Below are 14,898 nucleotides of genomic sequence, written 5' to 3' on the forward strand. Positions count from 1 at the left end.
CACCTGGTGTTGACTTCGGCAATGAGAAGCGAACTATGTATGAAGGCTTCATGCAGAGGTATGGTTGTGCACTGGCGGCTGCCACACATTGCAAGTAGCTACCGGGATGGCAGAAAGGTGGTGGCGACATCACATGAGTGACGTCGATGTTGGTGATGCATCCAGTCTCGAGCTTCTGGGTGAAAGACTAGGTCTGACTTGAGCTTGGTTATAGCTGGCGATGGCGATATTACTACGTCATTACCTTATTGAAGGCATTGTTTGGATATGCTCGAACTTGTTCTTCAGGGTGAAAATATAGGTTCTTGCCTTGGGTGGTTGGATCGGACGATGGCGGTTTTTGAGTGTGCTCCGTTCTTAAAGGCGTTGTTGTAGAAGAACGACATTGTCGTCTGTGTGGTGTCATGAGACGTTTGGTGCGGATATAGTTATTGTTGATCGCGGACCTGATCATTTTGGTTTATTTTCCTTGTCTACACATAGCTTTAGTCTTATATAACTCTGATATTTGCAAGAATTTTTTGTGTGTGTGCCTTGTCATTGGATATGTGCATTCTATCTATGCAAAGGCCGTGCGTGTGCTCATTGTGTTTGTATCGTCTTAATGCTCAATTTTGAGTCAATAAAATCCACTCTTTATCGAAAAGAACCACCAACATTGAGCCTAACGAGTAAACACATCACACTGATACATGGTTAAGCTCACAAAAAAATTAAAATTAATTAGCGGGCCCACCTATTGGGCTGAGTTGGCATGCCTACATGGAAAATACAGTGAGGTTGTAAAGGGACCCATCTGTCAGCATCCCATCTTTTGTTTCTTCTCCCTCTTCATCTCTCTCTCTCCCACCGTACCCCTGCCACTGCTCTATAAAATAATAAATATTGCTAAGTTGCACAGCAAATCTAAAATTTAATCTCAACTCAAGGTGTAATGCGTCGGCATCGGATACCAATGGACAAATATCTTGATATTCTATTTGACAACTTCGGCCATTGTTTTTACAAAAAAAAGTCAAAAGTTGTCCTGCCTGCCCATTCACACATACAATTGAGAACAAAATCTCCACATATTTTATTTTGAACCAAGGCAGCAATAAGAAGCCTGCCACGCCGGACGGCGACTGAGCATCTTGGGGAGGTGCACGGCAGGAGTAGCAAGTTGTGGCCAATCTGCACTTTGCAGCGGTGCCAGCTGACTAGAGATGGTCAGTGGCTGACTGCATGTGCTGTCGAGATGATCTCTCTCTCTATATATATATTAGCTATGCCCGTGCGGCGGCACACCGCACCTCATCGATACAACATCGATACTTTGTGTTGAGATTTCAGAAGTGGTAAAGTGGATACTCATGTGTTGTTAATGTTTTGATTGTTTGATTGAATGCTAGATTGGCTATCATTTCTTTGCTCGGGCTTTCAAGAATCATTGGTGTATAACTGGAATGATCTATTCTATGAGACCATAGCTTTGTTTTTTTCCCTTTAAGTCCGATGTGTTAGTAATTCTTTTCTTTATTATTTTTATTACACACGGTAGTTGCGTATGTAAATGATGGAAAACTTGGATGGATATCTTATAGTGGAGTTAAGCTAGGATAGACGATAAGGCATCCTGAAAAGCAAGATTTTATTACATAAAAACAATAGGTATATTCCAAGGAAGTAACTAAATTTCAATACCAAGCGCCAAAATTGTTGATTCGGTGATCTTTGCTGATTCAGATTAATTTGTATGGCCACTTGCCAGATTAGTGCCAGCGGAGAAGTTGTTTTTTTTACAGAAAATATGATTAGTTAGTTCATCAGAAGTTAAGATTGGAGCCGTAATCAAATTAAATAAGTGTCATTGGACTGCGACACTAACTCACGACATGTCGATATTACTACTTATGTTTGTGTAAAATGGATGAACGGAAAAATCTTTAGCATCATGTGCATAAAAAATGTGCAAACTAATCAACCAAAAAACAAAGCTTGTAAAATCTCCGTGCTGCCACATGAAAGTTTCATGCACGTAGTCACATCGTTTATTAATCCCATGCATACAGTTGCACGTACGTGGGGGTCTGGGAGCAATCAATGATCTGCCTATCCGCATTCAATACGTGTACACGTAGTTTTTAAGAGGGCTAAATTTTGAAAGTAAATGTGATTTAGGTGGTTTTTTCCATGAGAATACTTAATTCTTTCCTCAGTAAACGACGATGACAAATGTGAGCGGGTTAATTTGCACACATAGAGGTGGAGGTCAATGGTTGATCTCATTTTTCAAAAAGTTAGGTGCGAGTTCTCATCTAGTTGCAGTTATGTTCTTGAGGTTGTGGTGGTTGTCTTGGTCGGGTATGTTGTGTTGACGATGGTCTTGGACCTCGGCATCCTTATATCTGGCTCGGACGACGTCCCTTAAGTGCTATTTCGGTGTGTGTGGTCTTCGTCGGTTTTCCTTAATTAACCGATTCCATGTATGGTTTTGTACATGCTTGAAATATATAGTCTAGATTCTCATTTTGATAGCCAAGGGCCAAAACTTGATCCTTCGTCTTGTTATTTACGGAAACATCTTTTTACCTTACCTTTCCTTGACCTTGGATTTCCCTTCCTGGGCAGAAGTTTGTCTTCGTTTGTTGCTTCCGTCAGCAGGATATTTTGTAAGAAATCATGTCAACTTTTATCTCTGAAAAAATGTATTATATTTCTAGGTGCCCACTTATGTGAATAGATCTTCTATTGACATATAGGAGTGCAAAGCTCTGGAATCATCGCCTTGTCGATGGTAGCAGTTGTGTGTTGCAACGTTCGGCAAGTTCCTTACATTGCCGCTTGTTTGAGGAGGGAGGGAGGAATTATGGGGTCCATGAACCACTACGCACAGATCGCGTGCCACGATCACACGTACATCAGTTGACCATATACATGCGCTGTACGGTATATACACAGTGTAACACCGCTGCCGCACGACCACACAGCCGCATGCGATTGGTTCCCTACACTCGCCGACGCGTACGACTCGTCCGAGCAGAGCGTCGCGGAGCTGCGGGCCGGCGTCCAGCTTGGGGAAAGACCATGCTCCTCGGCTCCCCGCGTTGCTACTGGCACACAGGCACGCCTCGAGACACGCCATGCTGGCGCCGGCAGAACCACTGGACGACGGTGGGGTCATCGGCGCCGGCAGATGCAACGGAGGGCGAAGGCTCACCGCCTAAAAAAATTAAAAGGCGCCCGCCGGCACCACAGGGCCTCCCACTTCGGCCACCGCTGGCTGTCCACCGCACCGTCTACCGCCTGGATGCGTCCACCTCTGACGTTGGTCGGCACCGCACACACCAGCTGCTCGAGCCCGCTGCCATTGCGTCGACCTCGCGCCGTCTCGGCCTGAGTTCCGTCTTCTTCACGGTCCGCGATCCTGCATTCCTGCTTCACCTTGGCTGCTTACAGCGAAGATGAAGGCTGGTGCTGCGCTGAAAGGGGCACGGGGAGCCGGCGGCATGGTCAGAAGGACAGGTGAGGTCTTGCACCACCAGAATAGCGTCAGCACCAAAGCCCTACCACGGCCAGCAACCAGCTGCTGCTCCACTCGCTCCTGCGCCCGGCCACGTCGCAAGAAAGATGGATCGGTTGATATTCACAACCGTGATCATGGCGGCGGCAGAGGAAGTCGTCTACCATGACGACGACGGAGATGACGACTACTACGACGACCTGGGCCCGGAGGAGCACCGCCTGCTGCGGCGTCGACGGCAGCGGGAGCTGCGCGCACGGCGGCTGCTGGCCAGGGCCGGTCCTGAGGGGGGGCCGAAGGGGCGGCCGCCCCGGGTCCCCCAACATCCCAGGGTCCCCTCCCCAGCCAGGTGTATATACTAGCCCAAAGTGCAGATCGTGAAAAAAATTCCCTGGTCCAGCAAGCAGCCCGCGTCCTTCATGGCATCCGGACGCTCTTCTCTTAATAGGAAAACAATGACGTAGATAGCTCAGTACACGGGGCCTGCCCTGTTTTCGTTTTGATCGCCACAATTTTCTCCAACAAGATCGCTGCAATCATTTTTTTTCCTAACAACATTGCTACTACTATCGTAAAAAAAAGATCGCTACTTATCCCTAATTCCACCAGATCCAGCGCTCCGATCGCGAGTGCCCATGCTCGGACGCCGACGAACTCCTCTCGCGAGACTCCAGTCTCCATGCGCCGGACGCACATGGGCATGCACGGCCAGACCGCATGGGCGCATGGCCGAGCGCCTCCCGCCTCCCGCTAGACGCCGGTTCATTCCACATCGTGTCATGGCCAAGCCCCAGATTATCGATCAACGGATGTGAATCCAAGGTGTATCGTATTACCGTGCTGAAATTCAGCCATTTGTGAGGTATACATGCTTGTAATCATACTTACAAATTATATCACTTCTGTTAAACTAATTAATTGGACCAATGGTGAAGCTGCTTTTACTTTAAGTAAATTGTAGAACTTTAGTGCTGAAAGTTTCTTAGATTGGAATGAGATATTTTCATAGGATTTTTTGCGGTATTTTGGCACAAATTTATTTTCAATAGATTTGAGTTTACAGCCCTTACAAATTGTCTTATGTGATTGCATGTATATTCACTCCCATCATTGCAAATTCAAGAGCTTTAAACTCTTGTGCAATTAAAAAAGTCATTTAATCTATATTATGTACTTCCTATTTTTGTCTTCATGCATTTTACGATCCAAAGTTCAAAAAATTATTTTAGAGATTTACTTATGAATTATGTGCCGTGACATGATTGTATAGTCATATGCAATCCACATATTATTACGAGTATTAATAAGCCTAAAATTTTACTTTCGCCACTTTCGCCCCGGGCCCTCAAAATCTTAGGACCGGCCCTGCTGCTGGCATCGGGGCTGGAGCCGTGGCACGTGCGGGAGCTGGAGGAGGATGTCGGCAGGTCGGAGAGGGTCCTGCAACGGCGCCCGCCGCTGCCACCAACCTTCACCATGGCCGGCATGCAGCTGTCCTCGGAGTCACGTCCGGCGCCTTCGTCACCGGCTGGGTCGGTTGGGCCGTGTTGCGCTGTCACTCTGGCGAGAAGCAGCCGCCGCCTCCTCCTCGTGCTCTTCTTGCTCGCTTCCCGTATGGCTTATAGACAACAGCGGTGGCCGACGGCAGCAGACGACGGAGATGGAGGCGACGAGAGCACTAAACGCAAAAGAGAGCGCGTAACTGCTGGAGCCAGAATGGAAGGAGGACGGATAGAAGGGCCCGTATTTATAGCATGCAGCCACGAAACGGAAAACAACTTGAAGACAGCCACCGTACTTAAGGAAGAAACAACCAGAAAAGTGGAGAAAAGCGGCAACCGACGTGCAAAGCCTGGAAAGCACGGCGAAAACGGCGGCCGACTTAACAAATGCGACGTGCCGCAAGGAAAGCAGAAAAGGAAGACGTAAGAAAATCAATCTCTGGTACGTACCATGCATGCAATCCAATAGCAACGGCCGTCGTGCGCGCACATACAGCCAATACCGGACAAAATTACTGTTCTCACTATAGGGCTAACTAAATCCTGATTTGACCTCGTTTCAAAATAAATTTCGTTTCTGACCTTTTTCAGTGACGCCAAGATCCCTGGCGTCTGGGTTACGAAGCAGACGCCAGGGACCCTGGCGTCTGGCCCCTGGCCCGCACTGCCCGCTGACCTGCTGACGTGGCAAAGGGGCCAGACGCCAGAGACCCTGGCGTCTGGCCCTGGTAACAGAATAACCTTTGGGGAAAGTGTGTGGGACCCACCCCACACACTTTCCCCAATCCACAACCCGAGCTTGAAGAACACTTGGAGCTCTTACACTCTCTCCTACCCCTCAAGCTCCCCCTCAAATCCTCTCCAAAAGGTACATCCCTTAGGTGGATCTTTCCATCACTTTGTTGCTCTTGTTAATCTCCCCCAAATCATCCAATTATTTTTTGTCAAATCTTGTTATTTTGGTTGCATTTTATACATGTTGGTGGAACCCTAGTTCATGTTTTCTCCCTTATGTTAGTGTGAATGTCTTGGTTAACTTTGATAATATAGTGCTATGCATGGTGTATAGTAGGAATATATGCTTGTTGAGTAGAAAGATTGGGGGTTAGGGTTAGTTAGTGATTAGGGTTAACTTTGCTTAGTGTGTGCTAATTAGTGATACTTTTGTGGACATCACCAATAATTTAGTCTTGATATGATTTGGATAGAATTAGATGTATTTGGATAAACACACCAATTCTCATTGAAGTCTTAAATCCATTCATGTTATTTTTAGATGGAGAGACTTGTTAATGTTCATTACATGGACAAGGAGGCATTTTTGAGTAACAATGCCGACACGGGTGAGGAACCATTGGTTTTTGATACAAGCCCTAGCTATGAGGATGTTGTTGCAAAAGTGAGACAAGTCTTAGAGTGGATGGACACCAATGTTGATGTTAAGTTAATAGGAAGGTATGATGTTGGAGTTGGAGCCAAATCTCGCTTGAAAAGTATGCCTATCACCTCGGATTTGCATTGGGATGTATACAAGGAAAAAGTATCCCAATCGGAAGACAAGTCACTTGAATTGTTTGCGACCAAGGTTGAATCTCCTCGGTTTACCATTGATTTGAACCGGCATGTCTCTTCCCCAATGGATGACATGAGCGAGAGGACAATGGTGCCACTTGTTGAGCATAGGGTTGTGGTTGATGCCCTCAATGTTTATCCCCCACCACGTCCCCGTGTACCATCTATCAAAGCAAATGAGGTTGAGTTGTATGCCCCCAATGCTTCTAGCCAACCACCAACTAGCCAAGCAAATGAAGTTGAGGTGATTGCTAGTGACGAAGTAATTCAAGAGGATGAAGATGTTTATGATGACGACGAAGAGCAAGAGGAAGGGTTTCATGGTAATGATGTTGGTGACTTGGATGCGTACATAGCGCAAAAGGACATGGATCGTGACTTGCCTTTTAGGCGTCAATATGCGTATGACTCGGATGACGAGGGTCCAGTTGAACAGTTGGACGAGGATGGATTCACAAAGGAGGAGAACCAAATCCACTTTGAGCTGACGGGCTTACAAAAAAAGAACTCACTTGTTTAAAGATCTCAGCCTTGCCCATAAAGCTGTTGTTGACGGTGGAATGAGAATGACGGCGATTGAGCCAACACCATGCCCGGATCCAGGAGAACCAAGGGTGGAGAATGAGGACGAGAATGCTTATTTGAAGAAAGGATTGAAGTTTCTGAGCTTGCCTATGCTGAAGTTTTGGTTGGCTGACTATGCCATTCGAAACCATAGGCCAATTTATGTTGAGCACTCCGACATGAAGTTGCGTTACACCGTGGTGTGTGAGCAAAAGGAATGCACATGGAAGGTTCGTGCAAGAAAGCTTAAAGAAACCGAAGAATGGGTGTTGAAAAGTTGTGATACCACTCATAGATGCAAACCGCCATCGAAACGACTTAGAAAGACACACCGTCAACTCACATCTGAGTATCTCAGATACAAATGGATGAAAGACATAGCCTTTGATCCCACTGTGAAAGTGAGGTTTCTCATGCGGACGGTGAAAAAACAATTTGGTTATGAAGTCAAGTATGGGAAGGCATGGAAGGCAAAGGCAAATGCTATTAGGGTGTTGTATGGTGGTTATGAAGAAGCATACAACCAGCTCCCAAGGTTGTTGGCCGCGATTGTACATAGGAACCCGGGCATGTTTCATGTGGTCGAGGATCACGAGGGAGTGTTCCACCGTGCCTTCTGGAGTTATGGACAATGTGTGGAGGTGTTTCAGCATTGTCGTCCGGTCTTGTCTATAGATGGCACGTTCTTGACCGGTAAATATAAGGGCACACTAATTGTAGCAATGGCGCACTCATCAAACGACAACGTGTTGCCGTGTGCATTTGCTTTGGTGCCTTCCGAGCACCAAGACAACTAGGAGTGGTTCGTGGGTCATGTTAGGCACAACGTGATTGGGGCTAGGGAGGTATGCATCATATCGGACCGGCATCATGGCATACTCAAGGCAATGGACATTGTTATTCCAGGATTTCCAAAGCTTCACCACAGATGGTGCATGAGGCATTTCGTGGCCAACTTTTACCGGGCATGTAAGAGCAAGGAGCTCAGCAAAGACCTTACCCATGTATGTGTGGCCTTCACCACCCAAGGTTTCGATGCTCGGTACAACAAACTCTTTGCAGCGGTGAACGAAGGGGGAAAAGAGTTCTTAACTAGGAATTTAAGCGAGAAGCACAAGTGGGCACGCGCTCATGACGATGGTGGTTGGCGATGTGGCGACATGACGAGCAATCTCGTAGAATGTTTCAACAATGTGTTGAAGGGTGCTCGTGCATTGTCGGTGACTGCAATAGTGGAGTACACCTTCTTCAAGCTTAATGAGTACTTTCAGAGGCATTCTGAAGAGACTGCAAAATGGATAGGTGAAAAAAAGGATTATCCGGAAAAGGTTGATGAATGGTTGCAGTTACAAGCAAGCAAGTCTTCACGGCAACAAGTTATCATATTCGGTAGACTTGAAATGATCTATCAAATTGATGAGCCAGGTGGCACAACACGAGACGGTAGACAATATGGTGGTGCTGCATTTGAGGTGAAACTGAAGACTCGGTGGTGCCAGTGCGAGAGGCCTAGTAAGTATTATTGGCCATGCTCGCATTTGATAACGGCGGCGAAGGTGAGAAACATACATGTTAATGATGGAAAAACCGTGAGGATGCAAAAGTTTCATGTGGAAGCTACTAGGTTGACATGGGTGCCAAGATTTCACCCTTTCTTGGACCAATCACAATGGCCTGAGTACCATGGCCCTCATATTAGGCCAGACCCTCTTCTGAAGGTGGAGACGAAGGGTAGAAGGAGAACTAAGAGGTTCAGGGGTGATATGGATGACCTGGCTGGATACACTAGCATGAAACAATTTGGTAGCGGTCATTTCATGGAGGCTCCTGACACTATCAACTGTGGGGTGTGCGGTGAAGGGGGACACAATGAGCGGACATGCAAGAATAAGAAAACCAAAAAAAGAAAAACAAGTCGTGGAGGCGGCACCGATGGTGAACGAGGTGGAAGAGGTGACGGTGGTGGTGGTCGAGGAAGCACAAGTGTCAGAGGTGGTAGTGGTGGTCGTAGAGGGAGCACAAGTGCTAGAGGTGCTAGTGTTCGTAGAGGGAGTACAAGTGCTAGAGGTGGTGGTCGAGTTAGCACAAGTGCTAGAGGTGGTGGTCGAGCAGGCACAAGTGCTAGAGGTGGTGGCCGAGCAGGCACAAGTGCTAGAGGTGGTGGCCGAGCAGGCACAAGTGCTAGAGGTGGTGGTGGTCCGAGAGGAAGCACAAGTGCTAGAGGTGGTGGTGGTCGTAGAGGAATGGTTGATAATGGATCGGCCTTCGGTTATTTGCTTAATCCATATGGTTGATCTAATAATAATGGTATATTATTTGTTCATACAATTCCTAGCATTTATTCATTTACTGTATTTACGCATTTACTCTCTTTATGTCTTGTGCTAACAATTGTTCTTTTTGTAGGCATGGCTTCATCCGGTTCCATGACAAGGCCGGCGTGCGCGGACCAAGAGGACATGCCGAAGACGTGGATGGAGACCAGTTTGGACAAGGAAAAGGAGAAGGATGTGCCCACACCATCATGTTGGTGTGGTGATGTTTGCAAGCTGAAGGTGTCCACTGACCGCAACAAGTCATGGACAGAAGGTAGAAGGTTTTTCGTGTGTCCCAACTATGCACATGATCGTCGAAGGCCAACTAACGCATATGACATACCACCGGTATGTTAGGTGTACATACAAAAACATCAACAAGTTGTCACTCATATGTCTAACAAAAACATGGTTTATATGTAGTCCCCTCCTCCACTTTGCAAGTACTTCACTTGGATAGATCACGAGGTACCAAAAGATGTCCAAGAGGACCAACGTCGAGATTGGTTACGGAGGCAGCGCCTATTCGAGGAGTCCTATGCACGGGGATTGGAGCGGGAGCGTCATGAGAAGGAGGCTCGTGAGCGCAAGAAGCGTGAGGAAGAGAGGGCACGCAAAGAGAAGGAGGCTCGTCAAGAAGAGAGGGCAAGAAAACTTGCAAGGGCTCGTGATGCACAAGAGGAGGACGAGGCACGTGACAAGAAGGGAAAGTGGCCCCGTACTACTCAGTAGACAAATGGAAAAGGCACCGACATCGATGATGGACTTTCGAGACTTTGTGTGTGATGAACTTGTCATTCGAGACCTTACGTGATCATGAACTATTTATGTCATTTGACACATCGTGTGTGATGAACTTGTAATTCGAGACTATTTGAGATTATGTGCAAACTATGTTCGTCATTCGAGAGTAGTTAGTATGCTTTGTTCATATTTTTGGTTGAGACTAGCATGCTTTGTTCATATTTAACAGTGTGTGCAATAAGTTGCTAAGAAAAAACATTAACAACAGACACTAGTGTGTGTGCAAAAACACCAGGTCCACACCCAGACGCCAAGGTCCATGGCGTCTGGGTCCTTATCTAGTTTGGTCCTTGGCGTCTGGCTTATTTTGGTCACGCAGAAGACCAGACAAATGCCACCCCAGACGCCAGGGACCATGGCGTCTGGCTCATTTTGGTCACGCAGAAGACCAGACAAATGCCTGATGTGTCTGATGGACACCCCAGACGCCAGGGACCATGGCGTCTGGCTCTCACACCCAGACGCCAAGGACCGCGGCGTCTGGCTCATTTTGCTCACGCAGGAGACCAGAAAAATGCCTGATGTGTCTGATGGACACCCCAGACGCCAGGGACCATGGCGTCTGGCTCCCACAACCAGACGCCAAGGACCGTGGCGTCTGGCTCATTTTGCTCACGCAGGAGACCAGACAAATGCCTGATGTGTCTGATGGACACCCCAGACGCCAGGGACCATGGCGTCTGGCTCCCACAACCAGACGCCAAGGACCGTGGCGTCTGGCTCATTTTGCTCACGCAGGAGACCAGACAAATGCCTGATGTGTCTGATGGACACCCAGACGCCAAGGTCCATGGCATCTGGGTCCCTAGCATTTTTGCAGTTATCTGTCTGATGGATAAGATTCGAGTGGATAAGATTCTTTGGGCCCACCTCTACCCCTCTCATCCATTCATCTCCACCTCTACCCTCTCATTTCATTCATATCCACCCACTCTCACCTCTAGCCCTACCAACGTCACTCCCTCATCCAGCACCCTAACCCCCCTCAAATCTCTCACGAATCGGTCCGGTTTCACCGTTGGATCTTCAGGATTTCGAAACTAGAAGGTAAATCAACTCATCCAGCCCCTGTAATCTTGAACTTGCTGTTTGATACAAGAAGATAACACATATATATTCATATGACAGGTTCATACAACACAGATTATAGCTCATTTCACAGAACTTTCACCACGACAAATTCTTGCATACAAACGAGAACAAGTTCACGGATTTTTCATCACGACAAATTCAAGCATAGATAAGACACCAAGTGCATACATAAGACACCAAGTTCATGCATACAAACGCCACCTAGTTCATTCACTTCCAAACAAGAAGCTCACTTCCTCCTTCCTCTCTTCGCAATGGTTGCAAGTGTAGGCTCCTCCTCTTCGCTAGCCTCTTCCTCCTCTTCGTTGTATGCCTCCTCCTCCTCTTCGTTGTATGCCTCCTCCTCCGCCTCAATGTTGGTCTTATATCTTTGCATTCCTCTTGGGATAAGCTGATGAGGATACTCCGGACTATGGAATTGTGTGTTCCATGTCTTCTTTCTACCTTTCTTGCCTGGTGTCTTAGCTATGGCTTTGCCTTTCCTAGAGCGAGCATTGCCTTGTGTCGGTTGTGTAACCTGTGATGGTTGTGGAGCATCAACATCATACTCATGATCCTCTTGATGTGTTGCATCATACTCATGCTCCTCATGATGTGTTGGCTCCTCTTGATGTGCTGGCTCCTCTTCATGGAACTCCTCCGTGTCCTCATCGTTCTGGAGATAACGCCGTCTATTAGCTGTGGCGGCGCGGCTACCAGGTGCATACACGCCAGTGGACTGAGCACCATGGCAAGAAAGCATTGCTGCCATCTTATGAAACCGCTTCTTGAACTTCTGCAACAACACAAAATATGCTATGATATGAGATGCAAATAAATAATCCGCGAAAAAAAACTTTTATAATATATTGGTCACACCTCCATCGTGCTCCTAAGAGTCCTCTCAGATAATGCACCACCAGGTGGATGACTCAGTGCAACATTGGCATCGTTGACGCACAGAAGCAACTCTCTGCCCTGCAATTCATGAACACACCAAACTTATGTATTTGAAAGAAGACAACATGATGCAAGTATGTTAGAGTAATAGGTCAAACAGACTACCATTTCGTCATGCATCGGTGCGTAGTCAACATGAGCCCCTCTGGTGTCTCTCACACCCGTGTTGAAGGTATGATAACCTTCTACAGTCTCCGGTTCTTCAGACACCAACGCCGACCACTCCTCGTGAGTCCAACCTGGCTTCAGCTTTAACCAGTAACGATCCGCATACCACACTTGATACTTCTGATATGCTAACTGATTGTGAGGTCTATTCTCTGATTGCACTAGTGTGTCTCTTTGATTCCAAATTTCTATCCATGCACGGTGTTTGTTTGCCCAATCCGACATATCCTGATTGTTCCTTCGATCGAACCTACAAATGATGCACGGGACAAAGCATTAGCAAACATTGACTTATTCAATGCTCTACTACATACTCAAGGCATGCTTGCTTACCGATGCAGAGATAGCATTTCCTTCTTGCTCTCCTCAATTGGAATACCTTGTCTTCTTCCAAATTGTCTTGCCACACGGTCTACAAAGTGCCACTCGACTGCGAAGAAGCATATCATTGGGCACCTCGCCCGCCAAAGATGGCTATCACGCGTGCACATCTCATTAAGATCAAAGTCACGATCTTCGACATAAGGCAACCAATATACCTGCAAAATAAAGAGATACATTGTTAGCTACATAAGTTTTATTCTTGACTAAATTTTATCTCATCGAACTTCTCAAAACCTGCTCAGCAGTCAAGGTGTCCAGCTCGTTCATATAGCACTTGTATCGCACATGCGAGCTTCCTGTGTAGACTGTCACTTGTTCCCAATAGTAAGCAAGCGTAGGGCGCCGATATGGATCATCATCATGCAACCCGTCATGATTACCCCATGGGTTTGCCATGAGGGGGTTCTTTAAATCGGGCCGTCCAACCGGGATCCGCTCCCACATCCACACGGATAGGCTCCAAACAAACCCAGACAATGAGGATGTATCTCCCTTTCTCCGACACGCCAAGTCAAGCTGCAATCAAACAAACATGTTAGATATGGAGGCGCATGACAAATGCAAGATAAATGGTTGCAAATATCTCTTACCTGACGATACAAATATGCTAGTGCGGCTGAACCCCAGCTATACTGGGTATCCCAGTTATTGAGTAGCTCCAAGAACATCCAGAGGGCTGAGTTCCCGGTTGCATCTGAGAAGACTACCTTGGTTAGTACATACCAAAGATAGGCCCGCGCGTACTGCTGCACAACCACGTCATCAGCGGAATGACCCCTCATGCGCATAGCAACTACAACCTGCAAATAAAGTGATGTTTTAATAATCAATACAAGAACACAAATGAGAAACAACGAAAATTGACCCACTCTTGCTTCTTACCTGTCCATTCTCAATGGCACGAGCACGATGATCCTTATCCCACTCATCGATTAATCCGTCATACCAAGGTCCATCACCATCCGCCATCCTACAAAACAAATCACAAACATCTATGAATACATGAACAATATCAAACAATTTCCTTCTCCAAGTTTATGCCATATGAAAACACCATTCTTCTCAAAAATAACCACATCATTTCTTTCTTCTACATATGCACACATATCATCTAGAGTACCAAATTTCACCATCAAATAAATTTCATAATCATCATCCGCCATTCTATTGAACAAATCATGTCACACACAATAATCAAATTTCATCATCTCTTTTGAAAAAAAATTGCCATCTATATATTCAACTATATTGTCATACCACTTCACACATATAATATTTTTTCTAAATACATTTGCTTGCCAAAGTTGTCTTCTCAGATTCAAACAAAGATTATGCCATCTATATATTCAACATATAGCTAATTTACTAGCACATGCATACATCATCTATAATTCAAAAAAAAATCACAAACTATGTCTATTGGTGGACAACTACAAACATCTACCAACTACACTACCTACCAAATCATCTATCAACTACAAACTATTTCCTAAAACAAAGAAACCATCTACTAATCTAACATCACCTAATGTGAAATAATGCATCCAACAAGAGAGGGGGAAAGCAAAACAAGTTGGAGGGAATGGGGGAGAATACCTCAAAGAAGCTTGGGGGCCTCAGATCCACAAATTTGGGTGGAGGATGAAGTAGATCAAGGGGGGGATTGGTGTGAGGGAGAAGAGGGGCGAAGAAGATAACCCCCTTTGTTCGTGTGCCGCAGGGAGAAGAACAGATGGGTGGGTGGGCTGGCCCCGCGGCGTTATCCAGTTACCAGGGCCAGACGCCAGGGTCCCTGGCGTCTGGCCCCTTTGCCACGTCAGCAAGTCAACGAGCACGCGGGCAGTGCGAGCCAGGGGCCAGACGCCAGGGTCCCTGGCGTCTGCTTCATAACCCAGACGCCAGGGATCTTGGCGTCACCAAAAAAGGTCAGAAACGAAATTTGTTTCGAAACGAGGTCAAATCGGAATTTAGTTAGCCTTATAGGTCAGAACAGTAATTTTGTCCGCCAATACCAAACTAAAGTAGAACTCCCTGCGTCAATCGCTAGCTGCACACA

General features: G+C 46.6%; 3 protein-coding genes across 3 annotated transcripts; 2 read left to right on the plus strand and 1 right to left on the minus strand.

Moving 5' to 3' along the window:
- Window positions 1–7,142: 7,142 nt before the first annotated feature.
- Window positions 7,143–7,937, plus strand: LOC147957106 (uncharacterized). Its single transcript, XM_087531583.1, has one exon. The coding sequence runs from the start codon at window positions 7,143–7,145 to the stop codon at window positions 7,935–7,937; it is 795 nt and encodes a 264-aa protein (XP_087387709.1).
- A 1,611-nt stretch (window positions 7,938–9,548) lies between these two features.
- LOC125548425 (uncharacterized) lies at window positions 9,549–10,327 on the plus strand. Its single transcript, XM_048712021.2, has 2 exons — window positions 9,549–9,803; window positions 9,879–10,327. The coding sequence occupies exons 1-2, from the start codon at window positions 9,549–9,551 to the stop codon at window positions 10,185–10,187; spliced, it is 564 nt and encodes a 187-aa protein (XP_048567978.2). The 3' UTR covers window positions 10,188–10,327.
- Window positions 10,328–11,580: 1,253 nt separating this feature from the next.
- LOC147957107 (uncharacterized) lies at window positions 11,581–13,510 on the minus strand. The gene is made up of 6 exons (XM_087531584.1): window positions 13,433–13,510; window positions 13,077–13,358; window positions 12,792–12,997; window positions 12,396–12,708; window positions 12,210–12,308; window positions 11,581–12,126 (listed from the first exon to the last, which is right to left on the minus strand). The coding sequence occupies exons 1-6, from the start codon at window positions 13,508–13,510 to the stop codon at window positions 11,581–11,583; spliced, it is 1,524 nt and encodes a 507-aa protein (XP_087387710.1).
- Between the last annotated feature and the right edge of the window lie 1,388 nt (window positions 13,511–14,898).

Source organism: Triticum urartu, chromosome 7A (genome assembly GCF_056163025.1).
Source record: "Triticum urartu cultivar PI428250 chromosome 7A, HENAU_Tu73, whole genome shotgun sequence".
NCBI classification, from domain to species: Eukaryota; Viridiplantae; Streptophyta; class Magnoliopsida; order Poales; family Poaceae; genus Triticum; species Triticum urartu.